Source organism: Peromyscus maniculatus, chromosome 23 (genome assembly GCF_049852395.1).
Source record: "Peromyscus maniculatus bairdii isolate BWxNUB_F1_BW_parent chromosome 23, HU_Pman_BW_mat_3.1, whole genome shotgun sequence".
Lineage (NCBI taxonomy): Eukaryota > Metazoa > Chordata > Mammalia > Rodentia > Cricetidae > Peromyscus > Peromyscus maniculatus.
This window is the reverse complement of record NC_134874.1, coordinates 35963417-35974454: the sequence shown is the minus strand read 5'-3', so window position 1 is coordinate 35974454 and position 11038 is coordinate 35963417. Positions and strand designations below refer to the sequence as shown.

Sequence of the window (11038 nt, the reverse complement as noted above, 5' to 3'; positions counted from 1 at the left end):
CTTTTGTATATCTAGAAATTCATTCTGTTACCCCATAAAACCCTGACCAATGCACCAGACAGGTATAGAATTTTTAGAGTAGTTTGGTTCTGACAACAGCTCTGAGTCCCATGGATAGGAAATCCTTGTGTAGCTCAAGAATCCTGGAACTTACTGAGATACATCAAAGCCTGTGAGTTCAGGGGTTACAGGAGTGTGAAACCTCACATGCCTAAAGAAGAGTCTCAGAGTGAAGTTTCATTGCATTTTATTCATAAAACACATTCATTTTACTCAATGGGTCTTTCAAAACAGCAGTCCTTATATACAGTGTATAGCCTTAGCAAACTATTAAAACACTGACAAGAATATAAGAAATAACAAAAATTAACAAAACATTAAACCAAAATGAAGAACACCAAAATCCAAAGCATAAATATCCCCACACATAAACAAAAAAATTAAGCAAATTTCAGGATCACTTAGAATTTCATTAGGGGAGAGCAAATGAGGTGAGGAACTAGCTTATTCTCCTCAGTGAATTATCTTCAGCAAAACTTGCACATGACATGGCTTCAAGTCAGCTTGCACAAGTCAGCTTCAGCACTGCACTGGAGAGAATCTTATGCTTTTGGGTGTGGTCTGTCTGGATGGCAATGTGATGTTAACACAGACTTCCTTGTCAGATTTCCCATCACATATGGAGTCAGCTTGTCAAAGCCCTTGATAGGAAGCTGACAGAAGAAATCTTGCTCACCCACATGTCCTCTTCATTTTGTTTTGCCCCTCACTGGGGCCACGTGCTGATGGATGTCAGGGTTCTTAGTAATTTGTGTTGTATTCTCTGAATCTCAGACTATTTGTGATACAAACTTTTCTCTGGGAATAGTGAGCCACAGATGTGAATCAGATGGTGGCTGGATTGCCTGATGGTAGGTTGATATTTGCCTCACTAGTGAGTTCACGGCTGAAAAGTGGTGGCATTTTCTGAGGAGGCCGTGAACCTGGAGTGTAGAATATCATGCCTTCAAGGTGTCTCTGGCTTCTTCCAGCCTTCTCAGTTCTCTGAAGACGTGCTGTTAGGGAAAATCAGCAAAGAAAATATTCAGAAACAGTTGTGCTGTGCCACTGTCAAGAAAAATCAGGGCCTATTCATCCCTAGTAATCAAAAGTTAAGGAAGAAAACACACCCCATGAATACCCTGGCTGCTGGGGATGGGGCTCAATGGTGGCTTACTTGCCTGGAACATAGTGTTTCTGCACCAGCAACTCCTTCTGCAGGAGGCTCTCTTCCTGGGCTGTGGTCTGCTCCAGTTCCTGCTGGAAGTTTTCAAACCTAGGGGAGGAAGGCAGCTGGGGAACAAGCCTGGTGGGGACCTACCATGTCAGCTTTTGAGCCCCCACCAGCTCTACTCAGCTAGACAATTGAGCATTACCTTTCACCTGAGTTCATTCCTTGCTTCACCAAGGGAAAAGGGTCAGAGAGCACCTGGGCAGGATTTTTTTTCTCAGCTTTTAAAAACTGCTAGAAGTTGAACTGGTAAGTACATACTGTGCTGGATTAGAAAAAAACCCAGCATATTTCTCCAACAGTCCAAAGACATCATTTTGGAGAAATATCAGTATGTTAAAGTCTTAGGCACAGTTCAGGAAAGATATCCCTGGCCTTGATTAGATACCAGGTGAATGTGAACTTCCTGGAAAACTCTATGCCCGCCCTCTAGTGGAGCCTACACAGCAATGCAAAGAAGGTTCTGGTTATTCCTACAGCTTAGAACCCTGCATGGGATTAACTTGTCAGCTCCTACTCTGTTCATGACCATAGTAAATCTTCTCATGAGAAACTGATAAACACTGCAGAGAGCCTGCAATCAGCCGAAGTGTGCTTTATGCAGATTTGCAAAAGGTGGACACTTGTTTCTAAACGTGATGTTCCTGATGGAAAAGATGCAGGGGACACACTTTCCTTCATGATCAATGATTCTCCTTTCCACGTTTCTGGCTGCCATAGGGATATTTTTGGGGAGATCTAATCTAAGAGATGAGATACTAGAGCATACAGGAGTTCTCAGAAAGGAATAAGGGGACACAGTCCCCATAAGACCAAAGAGAGAACATATTGCTTCCTGTTGACTGAGCCAGCAATGACACTCTGAGGCATTATTTCCCTGCCCGTGGCTGGCAGCTTTGCCAATTTACAAAACTGAAAAAGGATGGAGATCCAGGTACAGCGGACCTACTTGGATCCACCCACTTCTGGAAGCCTGGGCTCCTACCTCATCTGGGACACAGTGAAGTGATGCTGCAGCTTTACTGCCAAGTCCCTTTGCCTGGTGAACAGCTCCTTCTGCTTCATCAGGGACTGAAGATGTTCCTTAAGTCTTTGATGTTCCTGTTCATTAGAAGATTGTGTTTTTAGGGGAGGTTGTCCCCACCATGTACATAAACATGCATTCTCTCTGTCTCTCTCTGTCTCTGTCTCTGTCTCTGTCTCTCTCTCTCTCTCTCTAGCACACACATGCATGTGGATGCACACATACAAGCACACTACATTCCATCAACACTTAGTTTTCCAGATAACTCTTATGTAAGAAGAGATCACCTGGGATACTATGGCAAACAAAGTTACCTTTCATTAACCTACAACCTCTCTACCCATATTCCTGCCTGGAGGCAGGAAACACAGGATGCTTTGAGCACAAGGATGTGGAGAATATTGTGTACTTTTACTCCGATTTGATAATTTTTTTAGTTTATTTTTAGTTTATATGTGCAGATGTACAGTCTGCTTGTGTGTCTGTGTAACATGTGCATGCCTGGTGACCTGGGAGAAGAACTCAGTGGGTAGATAAGTCAATGCAGTGCTTGCCTTGAAAACCTGTACACAGACATGTGAACACCAGGGTTCCTTGATCTGCAATCTAAACTCTCCTAGCAAGTTCCCCAGTCTGTGCATTGAAGGCTTAGTTCCCCAGCACAGGACCACTGGATGGCAGTGGACCAGCCCCTTGCTCTCACTCAGTGCTTCCCAGTGCCTCCAAGGAAGGCAGCTTCCTCCTAAAGAAGCTCTCTGTACCACAGGTTGCCTCCATTTAGGCCCAAAGGAATGAGCTCAGAAAACTAGAAAATCTCTACAATCCGGAGTCTATAGTAACCTTTCCTCCAAGTAAGTTGATTGTGTCAGGGATTTCTTTGAGTAACAGAAGGTTGAATAACTCACAGCCAAATGACTACATATATTATTCCATACTTAACAATATCCCATGGACCACATTTTATGTTTGCACTCATCAGTAATGGGTATCTGAAGAGTTTCTAGTTGGGCTGTTCTGATGAGTCCTGCTGTATCCCTGTTTTCCCCTATTCTCTGTGGACACCTCTTTCCATTCTGGAATTAATGCTCCACCTGAAGTCTGTAGTTCCACTTTCTGAATAATTGCACATAGCTTCTCACAGGGCTGCCCCATTTTATACTACTAGCAATGTCTGAGAGTTCTCATTTCTCCCAACTCTCCATCAGGCTCAATTTAACTCAGTATGAAGAAGTTTGGAATAGAAGCAGATTCTGAGTGCTGCAGACACAACATGGAGTGGGTAGTTGAGAGTATGATGAGCCTAAGTGGTGCCCTAAGACAACCTCATCTCACACCTCAGCATGGCTGTGGGATTTCTGCTGGGCTGGGATGCAGCCACAAGCACCTCTGCCGTTCAGAATTTCTCTGAGAATAAAGTTCAGGCCAGCTCCAAAGGCAAGGTTAGCTGAACCAAAGTTAGGCAAAGGTGAATGGAAAATGGCAGCAAGCGATGAGGAGAAGAACAAAACAGGATGCAGGGACGTCATCAGTCACCAGCATCCTTTCACCCAGAGCTGAGAGAGACACAAACCTTTCTGGCCTTTCCTGCCTCTCAGTAGCCTCTCCCTCACCTTCATGGACCCCTTTACTTTGTTTTTCTCCAGAGGATTTCTTTGCATATAAATATAATTCTGCCTCTACAAATACCTGAAAAACTTTTAGCTTGCATCAGTTATGTGGCCTTTGGTGGTAGTTAGCTGTGTGGACATGCAGAAGGATGGGCAACAACATCTGTTCTTTGATGGAGGCAAAGTGGTACTAACCAGATTAGGCACAGTACTTTCTCATTGAAATCCATCTCCATCATTCTTAAAGATGTTCCATTCTTCCGTGAGAGAGTGAACATACCCACAGAAGCTCAAACACACATTCTCATTCCCCAAAGATACACATAGAGACAACACATACACACACACACATACACACACACACACACACACACACACACACACACACACACACACACACACACCTTTCTTGAATCCAGAAAGGCAAGGTACAAGACTAGAATGCTGCAGCACCTTTTATACTCCAGGGGGAGGTAGTGGGTCCTTCCAGCTGTCTACAAGCCTCTTAGACCCAGCTAAGCTCTTCTGCCCTGGCCTGAAATTATTTCCCTTCCAAGGGAAGTTCTTAACACCAGACTCACTGGTCGTACAGATAAGTAACAACCTCTGCACAACTGAGTTGGACCACACAAAACCAAGTGCTGGGGGAAGAGGGTGGGACATGAAGCCTCCCGACAGATTTAAGTTGAACCATCATAATCTCCTCACTGAACTTACCCTGACTCCTCCACAGAAGACATTGACAGCACCAGAGACTAGAAGTCACCCATTGTCATTAACCAACAACTTTTGACCAGATTACAGTGCACATTATATGAAAACAGCCCCAGGCCAGTCAGTGGAAGGTTATTTAGGTCATCCACAGCACTTTTCTAAAGTGCAGCACTCTATTCAACTATGAGTTGTACTTTGTCCTAAGAGTGAGCTTCAAAGTATTAGGTTACATGTTGTGAAGCCAGTAGACAAAACAGACCTTTCCTGGGAAGTTACCTCTATGCTGGGAAAGAAAAGTAATCTACTTTTTTTTTTTTTTTTTTTTTTTTTTTTTTGGTTTTTCGAGACAGGGTTTCTCTGTGTAGCTTTGCGCCTTTCCTGGAGCTCACTTGGTAGCCCAGGCTGGCCTCGAACTCACAGAGATCCGCCTGACTCTGCCTCCCAAGTGCTGGGATTAAAGGCGTGCGCCACCAACGCCCGGCTAGTAATCTACTTTTTTATTTTTAAAGTAGCTCCATTGTTTGATTTTTGTTATTTATTATAAGATGCATTAATTCCAATGTAATAAAAATGTTTAAAAATGAAGAGAAACCAACAAGTCAATTCTCTTTCTGACCAAATGTACCACTTAGCAATGAAATGAGACAGAAAAAGACAGGACACTCAACTGTGAGGAGACAGGAGATCCAAAGGTCTGTGGCTATCCAGCTTAGCCAGAACAGAAATTTTCAGGTTCAGTGAGAGACCCAGGCTGAAGAGCATAAGGGAGAAAGCAACAGAGGACACTCGATGTCATCATCAGACCTTCCAAAACACCCACAGATGTATGCACCCTCAGACAGACAAACTCATACACAGACACATACCCCTCAAATCATCAGTGATCAGAACGCAGTGAGGAGGACATCACACAGAATGAGGATGACATTACCAGTTGGATTAATACTCCTCACAATAGCTGTTATATGTGAGTCCCACAATTCTGCATCATTTTGGACTAAAAATGCCTGGGGAAGCATGCTGTGTTTCTGCAGGCTATGTTTATGCATTTGGCTCAAATCTGCCACCCTGAACCCTGCCTGTTAAAAGCCCTTGCCACATCCCTGGTCATCCAATGGGCTTCTGAATGTAAGATCCAGGATGGGAGAACTGGCCAATGCCACTCACAGCAAATAGTAGTGACAAACTGTTAATTTAGTTTTTTGAATTGTGAACCAAGAGATTGGCCAAGTAAAGAGAACACCATGGCAGTCTGGGAACAAGAGGGTAAAATGCCATATGACACCCAAAAAGATGTCTATGAGCCCCGGTCATGTTGCTTTTTTAGGGGGCGTTCCTCCTTCCATGCTGTGTCTGCCTCTGATCTCACATGACCCCTGCCAAGCAAATGAGACCCAGACCCTTGACCTGACTCACTCAGATCTCTGTGGCTCCATCATAGCATGGCTCTTCCTATACTGACATACAGGTGAGTTGCTTATGTGATTGACCAGTCTCCCTCAATGGATTGTGACTTCCAGCAGAGCAGTAGGGTTTGCTTGCTCTAAGAGGCTAACTCCCCAGAAAGACTTGTAAATGATCACAGAAGTGAACTATTGGATGGGATGGGTCAGTTGGATAAGTAAATAGATGGTTACATGGGTGTGTGCATATGTGTGTGTATGGCCAAATTGGTGGCCAAGTTGGCCCTACTGCTTCAACCTACCTGCAGCTGCCTTGTCCAGAGGTCATACATCTTCCCATGGGCCTCCTCACAGAGCCTCTTTGCCTCCTCACAGGAATCTTGTAGTAAAATCTGCTCCCCCTGCAGCTTTTTCTTGTCTTCTAGCAACATTTTCACTTTTTCCTTCAGCTGAGTCTGTTCACTCAGGTGCTGACTGTAGAGGGTGGTGAAGTATCACAAGAAATGATGAGGTCCACCTCCATCTGGCACTCCTGCCTCCTAATACCATGATTCCTGCAAGGTCCCATGTCCCCATCCCCAACAGCCCTGGGCTGGAGCTCTCATTAGCCATGGCGGCATCACTCAGGTGCAGGCCAAAGGCAGAGAATAGCCAAATTCCAGAAAGATTTACACTACTTTTGAAGACCCTGACAGCAAAAGAGATCCATGTACCTATGAAGACTGGATCTCCTACCTCCTGCACACACACCCTGGTGCTTAACTGTTCATGGTATTGGGAAAACATGAGTAGGTAGAGGGAAACCATGCTCTGAGGGAGCCAGAAGACCCATCTGGAGTACATTCCATCTGTGTGTCCCATGGAAACCAGCTCTGTAACCTCATGCCAAAGAGACATAAACCATGGTGCAAAGTATATTTTCTGTCTAGAGGTTCCAGAAGCTGACCAGGAAAAGTTGGAAGGGGCTCTTCGACTCTTCACACTTAGGAGAACTCAGTCTAGGAGGCACAAATCCATGAGCTATAAGGCAGGCTGCTTGCTAAGAGGTAAACAGACTAGAACTTCAGCCCTTACTTTGGTTCAAAGGTGGAGAAGGGAAGAAGATGCTGTGGGGTGTCTTTCTGTATGCTGTGAATATGTATTGCTCTCATTGGTGCTATGGGATAGTCTGTATGTCAAATTACTCTGATTGGTCAATAAATAAAACACTGATTGGTCAGTGGCTAGGCAGGAAGAATAGGCGGGACTTACAGAGAGCAGAAGAGAAAAAACAGGAAGGTGGAAGGAGTCACTGCAGGCCGCCACCATGACAAGCAGCATGTGACGATGCCAATAAGTCACAAGCCACTTGGCAAGTTATAAATTTATGGAAATTGATTAATTTAATCTATAAGAACAGTTAACAAGAAGCCTGCCATGGCCATACAGTTTGTAAGCAATATAAGTATCTGTGTTTTCTTGGTTGTGTCTGAGCGGCTGTGGGACTGGCTGGTGACAAAGATTTGTCCTGACTGTGGGCAAGGCAGGAAAACTCTAGCTACACATTGGTTAATAAATAAGCTGCTTTGGCCTATGGCCCAGCAGGAAGGATCCAGGCAGGAAAATCCAGGAGAGACAGAGAAGAAAGGCAGAGGTGGAGGAAGTGCCAGCCGCAACCCAAGGAGCAACATGCCAGCAGCCTGGCAATGCAGCTGCCATGTGGGAAAACACAGAATAATAGAATTGGGTTAATTTAAGATGAAAGAGCTAGCTAGCCTGAAAATTTAAGCCATTGGCCATACAGTTTGTAAGTAATGTGTTCCTCTGTGTGTTTATTTGGGTCATTTGGCTGCAGGAGGCAGGTGGGACAGATTCCTCCTGACAGCAGGTCAGGCAGGACTGGAGAAACTTCAGACAACAAGAAGCAGTCCTTACCAAGTTCTGGAGTCCACCCAGACAGGCACTCACCGCGAGATTTTGGTCTTCTCACTCAGCTCCATACACTTGTACAAGGCCTCACTAATTTCCTTGGGTAATTTCATCACATCTGCCATATCCATCTTATGCTCTGTGTTCTGCATCTCATGATCAGAATTCAGCCTGTGGTAGGGCATAGCCCCAGGAGCAAAGAACCCTGTGAACACAGGCCTCAGGGACCCCATGAATTAAGGATGTATTTTGCACTACCCTAGCCCACTGGATGTCACACCCTGAATCCTATGTACTGGGAACTCCTGATGTGCAATAGACTTCCTACCCTGCCCCAGGGCCAGGAAAGGCTGGGTGTCAACAGGGAGGGAGACAGACCTGCATGAGCTCCCTCAGTAGGCCTGGAGGAGTAGATTAGTTCTCTATGTAGGCCCAGAGGCGTGGGCCTCCATGAAATCTGTGATGACATTTCCACCTTTGTTAGAATAGAAATGGTTTGTCCTTACAAGGATATCCAGAACTCATAGTCTGTATTGGCTTGAGTAGGCACTCCATGTGGATGGCTTTATAAAACTCCCAGGGGTATTCCGAACAGCACCTGGGTGAGCACAAAGACTGAGAACCGTGATGCTCAAAGAGGAGCTCCCTGGTCTCAGCACTTATATCACCTGAAATCTTTGAAACAGGCAAATCCTCAGGCCTACTATCAACCCCCAACTCACACGATCTGAAGGGACACACACATACACACACAACATACACACACACACACACACACACACACACACACACACACACACACATACACACACTGTAAGGGAGCCTCTCAGAGACAGTACAGAACACACTGAGATACCAAATCCTCAGCACAAAGAGATGCATTTCCCCTCAGGGCAAGCATGGCATTGGGAGCCTGCCGCTGGATCAGGCAAAGGCAGACAACATGCAGCAGGCTTTTTTCAGCAGTGGGATTTGAAATACAAAGTTTGATTCTGTGCTAGGGTGAGTTGCTGAGATCTGATTGGACAGGTTGACAAGTGTAGGCGGGTAATGAATTTTGATTGTTGGATTTGGTGTTTAGTTTCAAGAATGAGTCAGTGTCCACAAAAGGGAATGAAATGGGGGACTAAATTTAGGAATGTAATCTAATGGTTAATCAAGGGAGAGGGAACTGAAAAGGGCAAAACATGCCACTGCCATGATTGTGATGTTTGGGATCCTTAGAGAGCAATTCACACACACACAAACCCACACACAATTAGGATGACAAGAAATTTAGATAGGTGGCATTGTCTCACAGTATAAGGAACAAGACCAGAGAGGAGCAGAGATGGACACCAGTCCTTTCAGTCACACACAGAAGGACCAAGTAGAACCACCAGGCCCTTCAAGCTACTCCCAGAGCAACAAGCAAAAATATCTTGTCAAATACAGAGACTCAGGTTAAACTCAGAGCACCCAGCATCTCCGACAAGCCAACACTGTCAAGTCTCTTGACATGCATTTTGTGATCTTACACCCTACTGCCCCTCTCTGTGGATTGTGATTCAGGCCACAGGCTGTGGGTTTCATTAGGAGGAATCAGAACAGCCTGTGTCCCATCTCACTCCTACAGGCTTCAGTTCTGCCTCTCAGATGCATTCAGGAAAATTTGTTTGTGCAGGTCGCCCTGCAGGTGTAGCTTCCAGTGACCCAAGGACTGCTGGAATTGACACAGTTGGGTCAAGACATTCACTAGAGAACAGGGCATGATGAATACCTGTTGTTCAACTCATTGTTGTAATGGGCCAGGAAATCACGCAGTTCATTCCTGTCATTGGTCATCATCTGTAGCTGAAGTTTCAGTTTTTCCACCTGGTTCAGCTGGTGCTCCTGCTCAGTGAGGAAGAAGGATGTGGATGATGCCTTCTTAGCAGTCCCTGTAGGTACACAAACACATGTGAATTTGTACAGATGAATGGCATAAGCCAAGAAGATCATGTGGAGTCCCAAGAGGAGGCCTGAGGAAGAGGAAAAGCATGGAACCCAGTGAAGCCCTTAAAGATCAGAACATCTCTCCTTAAGCTGGGCCCCATAAGCCATGTGTCTGTCTCCAATCATTATGGCTAGATATATGCCTCAGGCCTTACTGAAGCCCCCCCCGGGTCTGAAAGACATAAGCAAGGCCGGCCATGTTGTTTTGAAATTGTCATCTCATACCTGATGTGATACAAAAAAGTCCAGCCTAGTGGTTTTCACTTCCCAGCCGTGATAACCTGTGTCCACGACTAAAACGAACTGAATGTTTCAGACCTGGGTACATGGATGGAAGGTTTCCCTTCTTCCTATTTATATCAGATATAAAGTGCAACAACATCCCATTCTGATACCGCATTAGTGGTTCTGGGCCTCCTGTTGCATTTTTTGCCATGCAGAATGAACCGAAGGAGGTTCCTGCACAGCAGCTGCAGCCTTGACCAATCCTGGCCCTCTGCCAACTAACCATCAGGAATCCTCCACCTTTGATCTGCTCTTTAGGAACCCGGACAAGCAGCATAGGCCCATTGCTTCATGATCACAGCTACGGGACCCCATTACTAGAAGGTTCATTTCTAGCCTCACCTCCTTCTTAGGATACTAGGGCTTTCTCTGCCAATCAGTGTGATCAGTCATGTCAATATGTCAATTGGTGAACTCTATAAGCACTTAGTGAATGCCTCAATGGCAGCTGGCCTTGCCACAACACTGGTGATTTCACAGGAAATGCCACAGGCTCTCCAGGGTACAATAGAATTTCCAGAAAATGGACTGTTAGGGCCACTGCCAATGGTCATTACCTATCTGATAACAAGCTCTTCAATAATTCACCAAAAGCCAAGCTGCCCTTTCCAGGATTCTTTCCTGAGACACAGGGGGAGGCCTTCAGCACCTCCTCCTTCCACCCCGTGATCGCTCTGACTCATTAGAATCTAGTTCATTCTAATTCAATAGTTCATCATGTGTGGAGAGCAAGACTCACTTTCCACACACCACCCAGGAATGGCTGTTCATCCTGATGATCGCCAGCTAATAAGATGAGAAATTAAGGATGCTAAGAAATTAGCTAAGGACAATGGGGAAGGAAGATCAGTTC

General features: G+C 45.3%; 1 protein-coding gene across 1 annotated transcript; it reads right to left on the bottom strand.

The window, feature by feature from the left end:
• Positions 1-1212: 1212 nt before the first annotated feature.
• Positions 1213-9791, bottom strand: LOC143270413 (uncharacterized). The gene is made up of 4 exons (XM_076560339.1): positions 9686-9791; positions 6321-8097; positions 2256-2371; positions 1213-1315 (listed from the first exon to the last, which is right to left on the bottom strand). Exons 2-4 carry the CDS (start codon positions 6447-6449, stop codon positions 1213-1215), a joined length of 348 nt encoding a protein of 115 aa, XP_076416454.1. The 5' UTR covers positions 6450-8097; positions 9686-9791.
• Between the last annotated feature and the right edge of the window lie 1247 nt (positions 9792-11038).

Excerpts from the sequence above, each read along its gene's own strand:
- LOC143270413 (XM_076560339.1), bottom strand. The coding sequence starts at position 6,449 with ATGTTGCTAGAAGACAAGAAAAAGCTGCAGGGGGAGCAGATTTTACTA. Across the intron at positions 2,372-6,320 it reads TCTGGACAAGGCAGCTGCAG|GAACATCAAAGACTTAAGGA; the intron begins GTAGGTTGAAGC and ends TCTAATGAACAG. Across the intron at positions 1,316-2,255 it reads TTCACTGTGTCCCAGATGAG|GTTTGAAAACTTCCAGCAGG; the intron begins GTAGGAGCCCAG and ends TTCCTCCCCTAG.